The 21,038-nt window shown below is 37.2% G+C and overlaps 1 protein-coding gene across 2 annotated transcripts in view; it reads right to left on the bottom strand.

Moving 5' to 3' along the window:
* Positions 1–21,038, bottom strand: part of schip1 (schwannomin interacting protein 1) — a 193,356-nt gene that overhangs the window by 121,722 nt on the left and 50,596 nt on the right. The window contains exons 2-5 of one of the 2 annotated variants that reach the window (XM_058799508.1): positions 19,079–19,140; positions 17,751–17,823; positions 17,567–17,638; positions 16,040–16,175 (exon numbers count right to left, since the gene is read on the bottom strand). In XM_058799508.1, coding sequence (XP_058655491.1) covers positions 16,040–16,175; positions 17,567–17,631 — 201 coding nt within the window. In that variant the 5' untranslated portion in view covers positions 17,632–17,638; positions 17,751–17,823; positions 19,079–19,140. The remainder of the gene's footprint in view (positions 1–16,039; positions 16,176–17,566; positions 17,639–17,750; positions 17,824–19,078; positions 19,141–21,038) is intronic. The other variant, XM_058799507.1, reaches the window with a different exon arrangement.

The following is a 21,038-nucleotide window of genomic DNA, read 5'->3' as shown; positions in this document are numbered from 1 at the left end:
TGTATTAGATGCTCTTTTTAGGCTAGCAGTCTCTGTTGGTTGTGCGAGATCAGGCAGCAGTGTGGCGAGCACTATGGCTATCATCACTACGTAAAGTGCTCTATAAATGTTACTACTAATAATAATGTGTCTCTGATATTAATTGCTAAACTCCTTCAAGCACAATCATCAGAAAATAGAGTGTTTGCACGTTGAAATAAACTTTTATTATTTTCCAACCCACCCAGGGTGTCCAACAGTTATTTCTCTATTAAAAATCACACAGCCCAGACTACAGCAGGTACACAGATATGGTCACTGATGCGTAACTCTTACTGATCTTGGCTGGTTCTGTGTAATCATGTTCAGCTGAGTGCACTGCGTTCTGCTTGTCCTAACACTGTCATGTGGGAAACACGCTCAGGGACACGCTGCTGTAGTCACACAAACACTTTCTTGAATAACAAGCCGATTCCTCTCGTGTCTGTCACCCTTCAGGCAGGAATTCACACTGTGTGTATTCAGTGGACTCATGCTTTAGCAGCAGCTGTATTAGCAGCCTCATCTTCAAACTCAAACACTCATTTACTGTGGATTACCATCATGAAGTTCATCTGCTGGAGGAAACACCAGTCAAAGCTCTAGGAATTTCCAAGTACATTAAAAAAACATCAGAAACTATATGATCTCATTCTGAACAGCATCGTCCATTCACCTGTACAACATCTTGTAACCCTAAAATCCACACATATTAACATTGTGATGAGTGGACTCAGCAGTCTGCAGTCATATTGGCTTGGGCAGGTACAGCACTTCTTCAAAGTCACTTTCCAGCACCTTCACTCTCTCTGTTCTTCTCCGGTGGAATGAGCTGCCAGCCTCCACCCAAACTGCAGCTGTCATCACAATTTTCAAGAAGCATCCGAAGACTCTACCACAAGCACTTTACTACTCCACAACCATAAATCAAGGCACAAACACGTTTCTCTTCTTTTCTGAATATATAGCACTGCAAACTATGAATATTGTTGGCTATGTGACGAGTTGCTCTGTTGTACTGTAAGTCGCTTTGGATAAAAGCATCTGCTTAATATATAATGTAACTGTAAATGAGTAGATAAATCTGAAATTCTGGTCAAACTTTCAGTGGGCCATATAAGAGGTGTGAGTCATTATAAGAGTAAACATAGTGAAATACACCATGGAAGTGTAAATCTTGTTACCAGAAGCTTTGCTTAATTTTCAACACAAGACTCCCAGTGAATAAGAGAGTTTCTCCGATCAGCTCAGTCTGATCGGCTGGGTTCATTTTCTTCAGGATTTGGAAACTTCTCGAGTATTAGAGCAACACAGCATGAAGGAATATCCACATCACCAACTTACAGTTACAGGCCAAAGGCTCTGTATGTAAAATTCACACACACACTTATTTGTTTTTCTATCACAGTGGGATCCTTCCTTTGACTTTTATGGATTATAATATTGTGCTAATGATTTTTTCTGTACTCTGACTCTAAACCTAATCCTCACATAAAGCTAATCCTTTTTAGGGGTCAAAGCATCAAAGGCATTGCTACTGTTTTGCCAATTATTCTTTTCCTGCCCTAAATGTGTCTGGGCGTCAGAGACTGTGAGTCGTAGAGATCTCAGAGTTGGTGGGATGGTTCCAAAAATGAGCATTTTAGGTCATACGTCTGAAACCATAAGGGCTAGAGTCCAAATTATTATTATTATAATTTTTTTCTGAAACCTTCAAGACTGTTGATCCAATTTGCACCAAAGGTTGTACCTATCATGTGAAGAATGTCATGACAAAAATGTATCAAAATAATTTTGATACATCAAAGAAATGTGAAAATATATGAAAATTAAATGGTCAGGAATTATCCAATTTTACAAATTGACCTATATCTGCCAAACGCAATCTCCTAACTTAACGAAACTTGGCACACACAGACAACAGGACATTCCGAGGATACACAGCAAGTTGTCGAATTTTGGCTATAGGGGGCATACAGCTAAAAATGCTTGTAACTCTGCAGCTGGAACATCGGTCAAGTTTATTTATTTATTATGTGGTCAACTATATAAATGTTCTCTGATCATGTGTAATTCCAGCACATAACCTCCTTCATCATTCAACCTAACCTAAAACCTAAAAGTATGTTTCCTTTGAGGAGGCACTGTTTCCAAAATGTATGAGGAAATATTTAACAATACAAACAAAATAAATATGATAAAATATGAGATCAAATAGTGTCTAAATTGTTTATTTCTCAAAGCAGATATACGTTCAGATGGAAGCAGTATCTCATTTGTCTTCCTTGAGCTCACTGTGTTTTCCCTGAGGTCCTATAGCTTATAGTGAAGACGGCAATACTGTAGTTTCCTATACGCAGATGAGGCAGTTTGTGTAGGGCACCAACAACCAAGGGGACACCAAAGGCTCATATATGCTGCTGACATAACACTATAATCCTGGGAATATTATTAAAACAGGCTATTGGACTTGACAACAGAGCTGAACACACACACACACACACACAGAGCTGTGTTAATAATTTAATGACAGCAGGAAGAACACGAGTAGATTTAGAAATGAACTCAATGCCCTACTATTGCTCTATTCTCATACATTCATACAGTGCATCTCAATGGTCCTAAAACAGCTTCATTAGGCAAAATATAGTTTCATTTTTCATTTTGTTTCATCTTGGGGTGGAATGTGATCTTCGGTGAGACACACACATCAGCATCTCTACAGCAGTGTGCTAGCAGATGCTCAGAAGAGACAATCAGATGCTTTCAGAGCGCCGCTGAGGTCAGTCAACATGATTAATGATGATGATGTCACAGGCGTGAAACTAATCACACACAGCGAGATCTGAGCATGATAATGGAGATTATGCTTCAGTCAGCTGCTTTCTTCATTCCTAAAACAATGCACGAATGACTGGATTGTGTTAAATAATACGGCGTGAGTCGATTTGTGCATTCATTTGCATAATTTCATATTCAACTGATTGTGAACTAATTCACACCGACAGCGAGTCATATTAGTTGAATCATTTATATTCGTTAACCCTATATGCTCAAGACTCATTGTAGACAGCATATTGACATGAATTAACACAATATGTACTTTAATGTAAACCGTTTAGACAAAACAATCAAGATACATCTTTCCCAAAAAATTATAGTACAAGAAAAAAATGTTTACATCTATATTCAGAATTATATGTAATTTTCTCCGATAGGTAGAGCTGCTGTACACGCCTGCCATGCCAAGACATAACTCTTCTTCATATATGCCATTTCCTGTTTATATAACAATGGCAGTGTTTGAATTGTTTTTGACTCTGGTGGTTATAGGCTGCTGGAAGAACAAGTTCAAGTTGGTAGGTTTTTCTTGTAGAATCAACCAAATTTCAGAAACTACAATCTAAAATCATAATGTGATATCTTTATTACTGCTTGAGTTATAGGCATGCAAACTTTGAAAAAAAAATCATATTTATGGCGCTCAGACAGGTATGTTCAATGCAGTTGTTTTGACAAGGAAACAAGATACATTTCTAATTTCAACATTATTCAGACATTCCACTTTAAAAACAAGCAGCATATTTTTGCATTTGGTTTTTGACCACTGAAAATGTGGTCAATTTAAAGGGGTCATCAGATGAAAAATTCACTTTTATATGTTGTTTGAACATAAATGCGGTGTTGGCAGTGTGTGTACACGACCACCCTATAATGATAAAATCCACCCAGTGTTTTTTTTTTTTCATCCCTATGAAGAATAGTCCCTTCCTCAAATCAAGCCGTTCTCAGATTCTTGTATGTGTGATGTCACACAGACCCAGGCCCCTCCCATGACTGTTGATTGACACTGGTGTTTCAGCACAGACCCGCCCTGAGTGAGCTGTCATCATTCCGCCATTTTTTGGACGCCGGAGCAGATGTAGACAAGAATGGCTCCTAAGCGATTGAGGTGTTCTTTTGTTGGATGTAATAATGAACATAGAAGTCATCAGAAGAAGTGAGTATATAGGTTTTTTAATGAATCTGAAAATCGCCTTTCCTAATAATGTACTTGTTAGAAAGTTCCATGACGAATGCGGCTAAAGTTAACAGTCTCAAAGAACGGCTCGTCACCCCACAGAAGAGAGGGTCAGCAGAGCTCATTAGCATTTAAAGGGACATGCACCGAAACGAGTCGCTGTGAACAGAGCTGTTTTTGGGTAAAAAGGGTGTTGTTTTACTTTACCATTGAGAAACTTTAACCAAAGTATGTTATAGACTTTTCATTAAGACCCTAAAGAATCATATCAACTTGTGGAAAATGGGCATCCGATGACCCCTTTAACAATTTACTCCTGGAGCCATATTGAAATTCCAATATCTCTGGAACCCAACCAAATAGGGCCTTAAAAAGGAAGATGCTTAAAGGAAAATTTGTTACGACCCAGTATCTAAAAGGGCATTAATATATATTTCATAATTTTGAGTTACAGGCATGCAAACTTTGGAGAAAAAAAAAACTTGAAAAGTGCTGTTTCCCCATTTTTGAATGGTCATCACTGGCACATAATGCAACAAAGACAGCTAAAGTCAATGGATTTTACTAACAGACCTACCAATCTCTGTGTAAGAGTAAAATCATTTACTTTCCCAAGTAATTTTTAACCCCATGTAATTTGGCTCTGAATCTCAGGTGAAAATCAGGTGAAAATCTCCTCTACAAAAACGTGGATTGCTCAGTAAATATTCAAACATGATATTTAATATTTTGGCTTTCATCGCTAAACATGTTTATATTTCTTCAGAAAAAATATATAAGAAAAACCTAAAATTTCAGCCGGAGACCTCTGGTTGAGTTGATATGGAATGACCCTATTGTAAGTTTATGGGCAGGAGCACAACGGTGATGAGACAGCAGCAACCAAAACACATTCTTTCAGTTTACTGTGCACTGATAAAGAACTAGTAAAACAATATCTTACCATATTTATTAGTCTGTTAGTGTGTGGTCATGTCTTAATTGCAGTACCTTGTAAATATTTTCCTCTTGTCATGGGCCAACTCAAAAAACAAAAGTCGTTTACAGTGGGTACGGAAAGTATTCAGACCCCTTAAATTTTTCACTTATATTGCAGCCATTTGCTAAAATCATTTAAGTTCATTTTTTCCTCATTAATGTACACACAGCACCCCATTTTGAGAGAAAAACACAGAATTGTTGACATTTTTGCAGATTTATTAAAAAAGAAAAACTGAAATATCACATGGTCCTAAGTATTCAGACCCTTTGCTGTGACACTCATATATTTAACTCAGGTGCTGTCCATTTCTTCTGATCATCCTTGAGATGGTTCTACACCTTCATTTGAGTCCAGCTGTGTTTGATTATACTGATTGGACTTGATTAGGAAAGCCACACACCTGTCTATATAAGACCTTACAGCTCACAGTGCATGTCAGAGCAAATGAGAATCATGAGGTCAAAGGAACTGCCTGAAGAGCTCAGAGACAGAATTGTGGCAAGGCACAGATCTGGCCAAGGTTACAAAAAAATCTCTGCTGCATTTAAGGTTCCTAAGAGCACAGTGTCCTCCATAATCCTTAAATGGAAGGCGTTTGGGACGACCAGAACCCTTCCTAGAGCTGGCCGTCCGGCCAAACTGAGCTATCGGGGGAGAAGAGCCTTGGTGAGAGAGGTAAAGAAGAACCCAAAGATCACTGTGGCTGAGCTCCAGAGATGCAGTCGGGAGATGGGAGAAAGTTGTAGAAAGTCAACCATCACTGCAGCCCTCCACCAGTCGGGGCTTTATGGCAGAGTGGCCCGACGGAAGCTTCTCCTCAGTGCAAGACACATGAAAGCCCGCTTGGAGGACTCCAAGATGGTGAGAAATAAGATTCTCTGGTCTGATGAGACCAAGATAGAACTTTGGCCTTAATTCTAAGCGGTATGTGTGGAGAAAACCAGGCACTGCTCATCACCTGTCCAATACAGTCCCAACAGTGAAGCATGGTGGTGGCAGCATCATGCTGTGGGGTGTTTTTCAGCTGCAGGGACAGGACGACTGGTTGCAATCGAGGGAAAGATGAATGCGGCCAAGTACAGGGATATCCTGGACGAAAACCTTCTCCAGTGTGCTCAGGACCTCAGACTGGGCCGAAGGTTTACCTTCCAACAAGACAATGACCCTAAGCACACAGCTAAAATAACGAAGGAGTGGCTTCACAACAACTCCGTGACTGTTCTTGAATGGCCCAGCCAGAGCCCTGACTTAAACCCAATTGAGCATCTCTGGAGAGACCTAAAAATGGCTGTCCACCAACGTTTACCATCCAACCTGACAGAACTGGAGCTGATCTGCAAGGAGGAATGGCAGAGGATCCCCAAATCCAGGTGTGAAAAACTTGTTGCATCTTTCCCAAAAAGACTCATGGCTGTATTAGATCAAAAGGGTGCTTCTACTAAATACTGAGCAAAGGGTCTGAATACTTAGGACCATGTGATATTTCAGTTTTTCTTTTTTAATAAATCTGCAAAAATGTCAACAATTCTGTGTTTTTCTGTCAATATGGAGTGCTGTGTGTACATTAATGAGGGGGAAAAAATGAACTTAAATGATTTTAGCAAATGGCTGCAATATAACAAAGAGTGAAAAATTTAAGGGGTCTGAATACTTTCCGTACCCACTGTATAATTGTCTCCCTTTTGTTTGTTTTATTCTGTGCATCTGCTGGGTGGTTTCAGACTACAACCCTTCCTTCCCACCTAATGCTGTTTTATAACCAAATAAAATTTGTTTATAATTGACAAATTTTGCAACAGTGACACTGTTACTGAACTGAATTAAATCAACATCGAACTGACTGGAGCTGAATATCGACACTACTGTCTTCAGTAGAGCTACTTAATCACAGAATTGAACTTGATTTAAAACTGAACTTTATAGACCCCTTTTCTGTTAGTAAACATTGTGATGTTTTTCTGTGGGCGGAGCTTAGGTGGAGGCAGAAAGATTGCACTGACCACTTCACTAACACTAGCTATAAAGTCTGTTAGCTTGTTTTTTTTAAATAATAACTGGAGAAATTCCGATTTAACCTGCATATGTATGGTCACTCATTGTCTGGGACTGTGATTGTTATTTGAAAAGGTTAACTTTAACGGACGAAACCAGATTGGCTGACCCACACACGCTTGTACTCAAAGGATGGACGATCTGACAGGATTCCCTCCGGTTGAGTGACTCACATCTAACGTGTATAGTTAAGACAATCTCACTGTGTCTATCTAGTCATGAAGATGTCAATTTCAGCAGGCAACTATTTTTACAGCTACATTATTATTCCAGCCACAATTAATCACAACAATGTATACATTGCAAATGATTAAGCATATAAATTGTCAGTTTGTTGTTTTACACACATAGTGAGATGCATAAAAAATCTTTAGACGCGCCCATAACAACAAAACACAATACTTTATTAAACCTTTTCTGATAAGAAGTGTGCGCTGCAAACGCGAGCATTTTTGACGATCGTTTCTGTCCAGTCCGCTCGCATTATCTTGTTTAATCACAGCTGTCGTGGGTTTTTGGTCTGGCAGTGGCAGCAGGTATGCGTTCAAATTTAAAATCAGAGCCTGTACTACATAGATTCTGGCACCCAACATCACAAGATGATATTTTAAGCTCCTTGTGGAGCCGAATCTGCACTAGTTTGAATGGGCCGCCTCCAGTTTTCGCTTTGTTTTGCCTATAGCTAGCGCTGTGACGTAATCGGCCCTAGAAGTTAGTTTAGTTGGCCCTAAAAGGGTCTATACATTTGTTGAACTGAGCTAAATCAACAGTGAACTGACTGGAGCTGAATAAAGACAGAATTTGGATTTGTCTTAGATGAAGTTGGCATCACTGTTACTTCCCTGTTCAAAACTGTGAAGCTGTTGTAAACAATCTCTATTGTATAAAACTCTATATAAATAAAGTCGACTTGATTTGGTGTTTCATAAAGCAGGGTTAATTGGCTGTTATATAAACCCTGAATTCTCTGTTGACTGACCAAAACCTCGCTTATACTGTAGTTATCAGATCCAAAAACACACACTCTGGAGTTAGTCCAGTCAACTCAAGTTTTGGAAACTCAAAGATATTTTGAACAAATGTGAGTGCCAAATCTATGGAAATGGATGCTAAGAAGAAGCATGATTTGAAAGAGCCTGTTTGTTTTGCTAATTCTATGGCATCTGGAACAGCCTATGGTCATTATGTGTTTTTGGAGGAATGTAAAATCTCTTACACCTAGGTGTATCTAGCCATGTTTTATAATGCACTTGTTCTGTGAAGAAACGTACCTTAAACAATCCCTCAATCTTTAATTTGATAATCTCCATAGATTCCTAAGTGGGCCTTTCCAACTGCCTGAAGAACTCACTCTCACACACTGTTCCCTATCTGTGATGATTACTACGTTCCCCTTATCTGCTGGTTTAATTAAATTAGAATGGTCTTCCCTTAACCTCTTGAGCATCTCCCATTGCTCCTCTGACTGATTACAGTCTTCCTTCCTCTCACAAAACCCTTCCATAGGCATTAAACAGAACTTAGAGAAGTGGTCCAGGGGAAAGTAGTAGGGGGGAATACAGAAAGAAGAGAATAAGAATAAAATGAAGAAGGTTGGGAAATTTAATTATGGGATTATTATGGGGTAATAATGAAAGAGTTGGAAGGGAGTAGACTAGAAGCAATAGCAGTCTGGTGATTAAGGGTCAAGCCTCTGGGTTGAAAGTATGGGGTTTGAGACCAGTGAAGGGGAATGAAGTTTGGAGTTCTCCTTGGAGCAAAGCTGATCTAAAACCGTTCAAAGATCCTTGGATTAATGACTTTTTTATTTTGGGTCAGTTTAATTAGTTACATAATGTGCAGATTAATTAATCTAAATAATTGCAAATTAATCACACATTAATTCAGGCTAAGAAATTACCTCCAAAAGATCATTTATTATTGTCTTAAATGAGAAAAGCATTGAATAGACGTAGACAAAAAAAAAAAAAAAAACTTTAAAAATAAGTATTTTGATTCAACACAATTTATTACACAAATTTTAAGGCTGCAATGTGGCCATAACAACATTAGTTGGTGTTTGGTCAAAAACCTAAGTTACCAGTCAATAGTTTGCTTAGTAGTAATAAAATTCAGATTGTATTTTTCAACATCTAGAGTACTTGATCTCTATCTCTACCAGTGCCAGAAGGCATATGGAGACTATGGCCATTAACTGTAAGACCACATGCCCTGATTCAGTATCCATTCAACCACCTGCCAATATAGTATGGCAACCACAAAATGATTCTTTCAATACAAGTATATATGATTCAATATAAGTGTATATGATTGTTAACTGGACAAATAAAGATCAATCCACAGAGAGAAAATGCCCCTCTCAAGACCAATGCATGGTTCAGAGCTCAAGCTCGTTGTTTTTGAAAGAATACTGTTGACCAATGGATTAGTTTCACTAGAATTGTCAGTTCTCATGCGTCTCTCCAAGAATTGGACTGCCCACTCTGGTTCTGACCTTTGGCATGGTACCTGGCTTCTGCTCTTGGATATCTATATTGTGTCCTGGTGACTATGTACATGGTTCTGGATTTGGCTTTTGATCTGCTCTCAGCCTGACCGCTCACCTGCTCTGAATCTGCTTCTGCCGCTCCTTTGGACTGTCTGCTCTCCTGATTGATCTCTGCCTGTCTGTGGACTTTTCTGTTGTTTTTTCCCCCACTGGTGTTGATGGTTTGGGATTTGGCAGCTTGACAAGAACCTAAATGTGGCCTAGCCGATTGGTGGTGCTGTTGTATGAGCCTGCTAGAAGCTCGGATTCTTCTTCATATTTGCCATTTCCTGTTTGTAGAACAATGACAGTGTTTGGGTTGTTTGTCGAGCTGCTGGGAGAACAAGTTCTGATAGCTTTCTCTTAAAAAATGTTGTAGATTTTTTTTTTTAATGATGATGAGTTGAAAGCAACAAAACATTATTTCAGGTTAATGAGTGCTAAATAAAACTGGCAAAATTATTTCTTGCCATCTCTGTGTGTTGACTAAACAGATATGGACAAACCAGACATAGTTTGTTTAGTTGACTTGTGGACATTCAGCATAATTGCGTCAATGCCATTTATATCCATAATTGCAGATGGATATGCTGATAGGAATCACATAAACCCTGAACTCTTGATTAAATCTCAGCTGATTAAAACTCATTTGATTCAAACTCAGAGTTCATGGTGAACACAAAGACATTCTTCAGAGAAGAGTCACCATGGAAACAGACGCCAAGAAGAAGCTTCATACTACATCTTTATTCTTTGGTTTAATGTGATTTACATTCTTAGTGGGCTAGCTTGGTGTAACTGTGGGAAAAATATCTTGTTCTTAACCTTTGGGTCTGGCTGGGAAATGGAGTGTGATTCCTAAGCATATATGCTGTGTATTGGTGTTTTGGTCAAGTTTTAAGTTCTGGGTGCAGTCAGTGTTATTTGACTTTTATAAAATCTTTTCCCTTATACTTTTAAAATCCTTTTCTTTGGAAGGGGGCATTTGTACTCGTAACTCAGCTGTGAATAATTACAACCAGCCTGGAATAAAAAGATTATTATTCAGTTATGATAATCACATCTTGATAATATTCATTAATTTGAAAACTTCTATACAATTTGGGATCCCATCTTAATGAAATTGGAATGGTGTGGTTGTTTAAGAGCGCCCCCTACCTTTTACATTTGCATCAATTGCAATTGCGATCAGTTCCGTTCAACTAAATGTTCTGTAAGGTTTTTATTTATTTATTCATTTATTTATTTTTGCAGAGAGGGCATATGGAGATGGTCTAATTCAGTGGCTAAAACCAATGGAAAACCTTCAACTGTGGCTCCTACCCTAATCTAGGGTTAAATTAGCATGCACATTTTACAGGAGTGTGAATGCTGTTTTCAGCCTTTAAAAATGTTCCTCTTTTTTTTTTCTTCTACATACTGTATGATGGATTTTCTTCCATAAAACAGGAGATGTTCCGCTGAATGTTTAGCAGTGCTACTGGTCACATTTCCATATAAAAACAGTTAATCCTGACCCCGTCTGTTTCTGCTCAACAGAATGAAGTCATACAGGTCTGGAACAACACGAGGGTGAATAAATAACTGCATTTTAATTTTCACTTCAGTTATCCCTATAAAATCCATCCATTCATTCCATAAAATCCATATCTGGAGTGTTTCGGTCTGCAGGACCACACCCAGACACTGAGCTGCTTTGTTTTCACCTCACACGGAGTTATTCGAGTTGAAATGATGTCATTACATCAACTGCATCTTAAGCGCTTTCCGATAATTAATGATCACGGTCTCTGATCAGTCATGCACGGCGTATCTTTCCATCCTGAGGACATCCGTCTCTCCTCGTCTTCCTCTGCGATGCAGGATGCATGATGAATCAGTAATGCTTGTTTTATTCCCAGTGGCTCTGAACAGACAATCACACTCACGGCTCTAATGAATAGAGCCCCGATCATAATCATATCAATCAACCTTTAATATCGGCCACGTCCCCAACCACACGCCTTTACGATGCACATTACGGACACACACAAGGCCTCGTTCTGATGCAGTCTACAGCTGCTAAATATTTAATGTTGAGTGTCATGAAATTAAAAGACTGAGAGAGGAAGAGGAACCTTCGTCTGTTCTCGTCTGGTGCTTTAATTAACATCAGGACATCAGAATACAATTACACCGAATGAGAAATAGAATGAGTGAGACACAGTCATTTCCTTTGTGACATAGAGATGCTAACTAGCCAACGTTTACATCCTTGACCATGTGGTAGATTCACTGTGCTCTACCGACAGGGAGACGTTTACATGCTTAAGATGGTTTTACCCTTAACCAACACATGCAGTATATACATAGACTGGTGATAAGTGATGATGATGATGATGATGACGGCATACAGTATATGGGAAGATTTCAGTTACAGCCCCGTACTGACCTCTAGAGGAATCATTACAACTTCACATCCCATATTAGACTCACATCTGTATCACATGATCGAAGCACACAGGAAACCTTCAAGTAATAATTAGGGTACATACAATGGGGCTAAATGCACACCCTAAGAAAAAAAGTGCTTTTCACTGTGCCCAAAGTGTATGATTGCATAAAAAAATATATAAGTTTGTATTGAACATTTATGGAGCAACAGATTTTGTGTGAAAATAAATCATACAAATCATTTATTTTGTTTAAAAATCTTATGTTTCTTTTTAATAATGTCTAAGTTAATACTTGTTCAAAACAATCACTTTAGCAACGTTTGTAAAATGTTCTGCTTATTTTGATAAATAAAATAATTATTTTTTGTTCAATAAATATAGTGTCATTAAAATATGTTAATATAAAACATCTATTAATTATCATGTTAATTACTGTTCGCCTTTAGCCCCAACAGCAGGGGCGCTTTTTACCCCAAATACCATACTTTTACATATTCTTTCGTTATTTAAAAACTGTTACTTTAATTATCTTAAACAAAATCATTAAGAAGACCTTTGTCTCAAAATATATGTAATAAGTTTAGCGATTCTCATTTGCTACTTAAATCTACAACAGTTTAAAAAACACAAAATAAGAATCAACAGAATCAACTTTGCGCAGCTGCACGTGATTGCGTCAAAGATCAGACAAATATACACATGAATCTTGAAAAGAGGATGGGTTGCACTTTATTTCGATAGTCCACATTAGACATTCCACTAACTATAAGTAACTTCATAACTACGTGTCAACTACATGCCAACTAATCCTCATTAATTTGCAACTACATGTCTACTAACTCTCAGAGTAGACTGTAAGGGTAGGTTTAGGGTTAGTAGAATAAGTTTCTCATAGTCAGTACAGTATGTTGTATGTTGTGGACCCATCAAAATAAAGTGTTAGAAGATATTAAGCAGACAGTCTACTAATACTCTAATGACTGCTAGTTGACGTGTAGTTGCAAAGTTACTTACTGTTAGTAGAATGTCTAAAGTGGACTATCAAAATAAAGTGATACCAGAGGATGGTTTGGAAAGTGTTACGCCAAGTTTTTCTGACATCTAGTGGTTTAGAGAAAAATAATATCAAAGGCGCCTTTAGCCCTGTGGTCCCCTATAAGTACTATTTTGTCCACTGATGTTAGTCAAGGTTTCTTTCTCCAAAACACTACTTTCTATGAGCATTTTCCATTAAAGGCACAATATGTAAGATTTTCATAATAAAATATCCAAAAACCACTTGCACAGTGTGGTATATTTAATGCACTTGTGTACTTACGTTATCCCAAAATTTCCCAAGGATTTGTAAATCCAGAGAAATTATAATTTTAAATAATGGCTAGTCCCTGGTCATTGTTGCCTATTGATGACGTAATATCCACACTATTGGTTTCTGCTTGTAGAATCTATGGCAATACACGAACACAAATGCTGCTGTACAGTTAAAATAAATCCATTATGGCTGTCACAAATGAAATCAAAAGTGTTGACTGCAGCATAAAATTTAGATCTGCTCAATGTTGCACCATGATTCTTTTTACGCATTTTACAGCGTTGCACATTATTATTAACAACAAAACATTGTGCTTTTGTAAAATAAAGAAAACACACAGGTTGCACTTTCTGCCGTCTCGTGTGAACTTCTTTCTCAAATGTGTCTGAAACGAAAATGAACCGAAACTCAGCGAATACTTGACACACAGACATGAGAAATATGTCTATAGAAAACTTGAAGTGTCTATTTAAATGAACCAATTCAAATTGAAAACGAATACTCTCAGATTATGTAATCTGTATGAAACCAATGCGAGGTACAGTGGTTCCCATCTGAGATTATTATCTGCAGCCATACCTGTGTGCATAAGCTCTCATCGCCTAGATACAAAAAAAAAAAAAACAGATGAAAAAAATCTACTTTTCATTGTTTTTGGAAGAAGACTCGCTATGAGGAGCAAGCCAGAATTGACCTCAGAAGAACAACGCGATCTCACATGGCTTTATTCAGCGGAGGATATCATTTCTGTAATTTATTCTTACTTATATTAGTTAATGTGTTATTTTTACATAAACTTGTACGCATTTTACTAGTTGGGCTTTAAACTATCTTGCCAAACTGAAATGTGTGAAAGCGAGTGAAGTATAATATACATTCAGATATATAGGCAACTTTTTATTACATATAAACTAAATGTCATATAAAACAAGGATGTAATTTTTATTTTTAGCTATCATATAATAAAAAAATGTGATATATAATATGCTATAGATAAAAAGTAATGTGAATGTTTACGCTGCAGCATAATGAATGTTACAGGAATGTTTAGATCAGTGTTTACTGATCTACTATCAGATGTCAATTTTATAATGTGCTAAGCAATAAGAGTTTAGTTTATAAAATGTCAGAATGTTGTTAATGTACTGTGTGGTAATACAAGGCATATGTGCATGAATAACAGTACACAATCATGTTGATTTTTTCTTAGGAGTATAGGCAAAATCAGTATTAGTGACTGCTAATGTTGTACACATGTACAGTATGTCAGTGTGTATGCAATATGGTACTCATTGCTTTGAAAAGTTTAATGCTTACAGCTTGATACATGTAACGTTTAACTTTCCTTATATGCTTTTTTGCTATTCAGATATTTTGCAGAGTAATTCTACATGCAAAAGCTTAAATTTTTTTTAATGAAAAATGTTTAAGTATTACAGTTGTTTTAAAGCTAAAAAGCTAAACTATTCTATGACTCAAACTAAAAGAATAAAGATTTTCATTTCTATTGTATATGCATCAATGATTATGGGGATTTTAAGATGTAATTAACGATTCGAGTAATTAAGTTACTTATTAAGTAATTAAATGACTTTTCAGACAGAGTAATTAGAAAAGCAATTTGAATACAATATTGATGTAATTAGTAATTAGTTACTTTTTGACAATAACTTACCCAACACTGTGCTAGACTGAAGTCAGTCATAATGTTCTTTGACAATGTAAATGTTCTTTACTCGCTTTCTCTGTATACTTTATTTGCTTCTCCCACATCTCCCATCATTACACTCATCTTCAGAGTGTCATCAAGCTTTGCCTTTGTTATTGTTTTAAAAATGCGACCTCTAGTGTCGAAAACATGCTTGTTCAATGAATCAAAAGAAACACCTGCTCAGAGAGTATGAGATTTCAGATTATGGCAAAGGTGTTTGCAAATGTTTGCTTTTGAGATGTGTTTGTGATATTTTGAATGCAGTGCTTCATTATGCAAGAGATGTGAGGCATTTTGCGTTTTGTGTGTGAAATTCTTGGATTTGTGTGTAAACTGTAATGTGCTTATGATTACATGCAATCCACACCAAAAATATATATATTTTTTCCCATTTCCAGCCATAACCTGCAAACGGCATGGACTGCTCTTCTAAAGCGGCTTTGAAACCACTTATATTGTAAAAACAGCCATAAACAATTGAACCGAACAGTGGATAAAAGCTGCAGTGTGTGTGTGTTTGTGTGTGTGTGTGTGTGTGTGTGTGTGTGTGTGTGTGCGTGCGTGTGCGTGCGTGTGCGTATGTACGTGCGTGTGCATGTGTATGTGTGAGTGTGTGTGTGTGTGTGTGTGTGTGTGTGTGTGTGTGTATATAAGCTGTACTGTACACTAACGCCTGAACAACAGATCCATCTACTGGTCACATATGAGATATTCAACCAAGTGTGAGATACTCAGATTCCATAAGATTTCATCAAACAACAAAACAGTCACAATCTTCTCAGCACGGAAGAACAACTGCTCCATATCCTTATTTACATAATAGGTATGTAAAATAATACCTTGACTACTACCAGGGAACAATTACCAAATGCATTTGATGCTCCACAACGTCATGACCTTCAGACCAAACTGACCTAAAACACCTCAAACTCCTGCATCTACACCATCAGCCTGCGGAAGAGGAAAGAGGGCGGGGCTTACGGGGGTGCTGCCGTCTGATAGGGTGGTCATGCTGATGGACGCGCTCATCTTGTCTGAGGACAGAGAGGGAGGGGAGGGGCTTCTCTTCTCCAAGATATCCTGTGTCTGCAGGAAGTCTCGCCAGTCATGCTGAATGCTGATGGATAGCATAAGCAAAGATATGATTTATTTGCTAACACTTTATTTTACAGTGTAGTGATGTAACGGAATGGAAATTTCTTATCATGATTATAGTGGTTATCAGTATTATCGCCGTACTGTTAAAATGTGCTGGAAATTAGTCAGTTTCACCAAGTTTTATGTTTAAAATCAACAAAGAACATATAAAATTACTTTTTGTTTGCATGAGCACTAAAATAATAACATTAACCAATGATGTCCAGATTTTAAATGACGACATGACTGACAACAGTTTATCTAATAACGTACGAAATGTTCAAATAAAGCTTTGAAAAAGTTTCATAAAATGGTAAACCTCACATTTCAGCTTTTAAATAAAGAAAAGGGTTAAGTATAAATGATATTTGATTAATAACGATTATCAGTATTTTATCTGCTCCATAAATAATTCTAGATCGCTTATTATTGTTTAAATGTGTAGAATCCACATCAGCTTGTTTTTCATCAACCGGTCATAAATTACAGCAGGGCAGGCAGATCCGGTCTGTGTTTAGTCCAGACAGAAACCGCACACAGACTGAATGTGAATGTGAGTCTCTGTAAATCCAGTCTCTGACAGCAGGTGGCGCTGATGGAGCAGCAGAACTACAGCTGTTTCTCGTAAAGAACACTACTTTATTAGGTATTACACGGAGCGAATACCTTCAAATCTTTTCTGAAGACAACCTTCAGAGGTGCATTCATATAATTAATTCATTCGTATATTAATTAGCATAATTCCCTTAGCACTCGTTTAAAACCTCGCAGCTTTCCGCCATGTTTTCACACAAAACTGCACGACTCTGTGCTCCGCTGTTACTGGAGACTCTGCTTTACGCTGGATAGCATTTATTTATTCTGAGTTGTTCAAATCGCGGTAATCAAATATGGTTTTAATGATAATTAAAATATGAAACGGTGATTTATCGTCAAACTGGTAATTTCAAGCAAATATTCCTAAACCAAATCCAATAAAAAAGTAATTCCACTGTATCAAGGACACTTTATGAAGTGAAACCTTTTGTTTTAAGGTGTCCTTTCTTTCAGTGGAATTCTGCACTCACGACCTGTAGGCCTGCTGACAGGAGGGTCTGGTTTAGGGTTTAATGCATGCTGTTATACATAATGTGTAATTGTGAGTTATTTCCATGAGGAGGTACTGATAATAAAATACCTATAATCACATATAAGAATAAAATACAGAAATGACTGATAATAGCTATAATTACTCATAACTGATTGTAAATGAACGAAGAGTCCACTGTATTATTCATAATCGCTCATGACAGTGGGTACCGGTAATGATAATCACCCATGGCAATGTGATATCTGCAGCATAAGTGATGGAGATATTGATCATATACTCACATCAGTACTGTGCTCTCCAGTGGATGTGTGTTCACTGTGATGTTATTCTCCAAGTCTGTCTCCATCTGATGACTGAAACAAGAACATTCACACAAGCACATTTTACCATTTTTTTTTTCATGATGATGTTGACATTTAACTTTCTTTAGCAAATTAATTCATATTTGAAATGAGTATTGTTTACTTCACAGTCAAATGAACAGATGGTGGGAATCTACATTGTTTCGCTCTCACAGGAATACAGCTCCACTGTCACGCTGAGATGAACATGCAAACACACAAACACATGCAAGGACAGTTTTGTTCTTATTTTTACCATTACTTAGAGTAAAAAAAAAAAAAAAAAAGAAAAAAAAATATATGTTCCCATTTACATTTAGTGATTTAGCAGATGCTTTTATCCAAAGCAACTTGCAAATGAGAACAATAGACGCAATCAAAATCAACAAAAGAGCAATGATATGCAAGTGCTGTAACAAGTCTCAGTTAGCTTAACGCAGTACATGTAGCAAGGTTGTTGTTTTTTTTTATTATATATATATATATATATATATATATATACTGTAAATACATATAGGTTACACAATTTATTGACTTTAAATGGAGCTCAGGAGGAGCATGTTGATTTAATCCGACCGATCACAACACTATCTCCAGCTCCAGCCGTCCATTACTGATGGGTTTTTCGAAGCACTGCTTCACGAGGCTTTGAAACATTTGCAATCCATGTGTGGAGTGTGTATCAAACTGCCAAAATCATGTAATTTCAGTAAACGAAGCTTCATTATATATGTTTTTTGTTTTGTTTTTTACCTGACCTCAGATCAGTTTTTAGACTATTTTTAGACATTGACATGAGACATTTGTGTAATTAAAAGGAAGAATAGTGGTTAATAGTCTCTTAATGGCTTGTTTAGAAAAGCCCTCCATAAAAACAAGCCCTGCAAATTAATAAAAGAACACATACTATACAGACACTTCATATTTATCGGTATTTGATGATGTTAATTGCATGCAATATATTATAGTTTCAATAAAAGCTGTTTTTATGCATGTTTTGGTTGCATGTACACAGTTTTGACCAGCAGGCATCACCAGTGCACTTCGAAACAGTTAATTATTTTGTGAAGCAATTGGTTCAGTTGATTCAAAGCTTCAAAAAGGTGTGTTTCTCCCATCACTACCATTTTGTGTGTTTGACACCGAACTATTAATTCACAGCTTCTGTCTACAAAAACACAGGTCTGAATCCCAGCTACACTCTCAGTGGAATTAAACCACTGGGATAAACTGTTAGAGAACAAGTTTGTGATACGTGAAATGATGGAAATCTCCTTTTGAGATAAATGAAATGGTTAACAGAGAAGAAAATCTGTTAGGTTTGTAACACTTGAGCTGCACACTAGAGGGAGCCCTCACATCTGTGCTGAGAGGAAAATAATGTCCATTCATAACACAAACTCCACTGTCTCACCAGCTTCTTCTTGTTTCATCTTCACACACAGTACTCACTTTTGCAGTTCGTATCCTCCGTCGTTCAAACACTTTATCCTCTCGGATGTCTGGAGCTCCTCCTGAGAGACACAGACAAGAGAAAAAGTGCATAAACAATAAAATCAGTGCAAGTGTCCTCCATTTCCAAAGCCAAGGTCAGGAATAACAAACAAAAATGTCCCAGCACAACTACACTAGAACTGTTACGGCTGTCATGATGTAACATTAATATTGCCATATTACAATATTAAGAGCAATAATAATGATTTTGTCATGATATTACAAATTCACCCTCTACTGAATTCCTGTTTTTGTTTGCTTTTTCATTTATAGGCTATATTATGCCATTTTTGTGTAAATGCATGTTAGATAAATACTTTTCCACCTTTGCATTGTAAAGATGGCTTTTGTTGAAGAAAATTTGATTTGTAACAGTATATTGTATAGTGATTGATTAAATTTGACATAATATTTGTCAACCCATAAAAAAAAAAAAAAAAGATATATTTAATGAAGTAATTATAAAATTTGCCCTTAGGTGAAAATGCCAAATGCCTCAGATAATCAAGGGGCAGATATTGCCCCTTAATGGAAAAGTTCATTTCTGACCCTGCCTATGTAACACGTTTATTTATTTTATTTTATTTTATTGTGATAAAATGGAGACAGAAGCACATAAAAGATACTCAGAGGAGTGAAATCAAGGTACATCCGGTGTGAGAACTAACTAACTACAGGGAGAAACGAGAAACTGAAACAGGCAGGAAAATCAAATGAAAACAGTCTCCACGTGACAGCCTTCTGCATTGTTCTGCCACCCGATGTAATGAAGGAATTTTGCAAATCAGTTACGAGCACAAATACGAACACTGAACACTGTTTGCGTGACACAGCTCTCCAGCTCTCAGCACTGCGGTTTACCACAATCTGCCATACTTTACTGAGCCTCGAGCATCATTCAGACCTGATGTCCTCAGGCAAATGTTGAATGTGCTATAGACTTCATCTCACGCTCGTGACATGCCATTTGGTAAATTACTGCTGTATACAAACATCTATTTTACTTAAGATTCTGTTTACCGCCTGACAGTAATAGCACACCATTAATTGCAGCAGGCTAATAGTGCTGAGTTCTGTGAATAAGGCACGATCTGTAATGAGCCTAAAATAAATGAGACGTGTTGTGTTGAAAAAAATGCCAGTGACTTTATTAATGCTAATGGCACAGCGCTGTTTCAGAGTGTTAGCCTGCTAGCACCATTAAACGAGATTTCAGATGTGAATAAAATGCACAATTACGACAGTACAGCAGCTCCGTTCCAAACCCTAGTGAGCTGCCTAACTAGACAGCATCTGAACACATCATCCCTGCATTCACGCTCCTCCACACACCAACATTAGAGCCAAACTCACACAAATCTACACAGTCAAGACATTTATAATGTTACAGTAGATTTCTATTTTAAATAAATTCTGTTCTTTTGAACTTTCTATTCATCTGTGAATCCTGAAAAATAAAATGTATGATGGTTTCCAGAAAAATATTGTGCAGCACGACTGTTTTCAACATTGATAATAATCAGAAATGTTTGTTGAGCAGCAAATCAGCATATTAGAATGATTTCTGAAGATCATGTGACACTGAAGACTGCAGTAATGATGCTGAAAATACAGCTGCGCATCACAGAAATACATTACAGTTTAACAATATTATAAAACCAACCATTTTACCTTCCTGCTTAATCAAAAATAATATGTGAAGTCATGAAATATATGGTGAAGACCATTTCACCTGTTATTTCACCACCCATTTGTGCATTTTGTATGAATATGAATGCAGCATTATACTAGTGTAAAGTCAACTGTGTTGACTGTGTTGTGTCGAAAGCTTCACATTTGTGTGTGCATGTGCATGTGTGTGTATTAATAGAGTTGCATTACATCTCAGAGAACGGAGCTGATCGCGGGTTCGGATCAG

The sequence above is a fragment of the Onychostoma macrolepis genome, chromosome 15 (genome assembly GCF_012432095.1).
Source record: "Onychostoma macrolepis isolate SWU-2019 chromosome 15, ASM1243209v1, whole genome shotgun sequence".
Lineage (NCBI taxonomy): Eukaryota > Metazoa > Chordata > Actinopteri > Cypriniformes > Cyprinidae > Onychostoma > Onychostoma macrolepis.
This window is presented reverse-complemented; position numbering and strand designations above follow the sequence as displayed.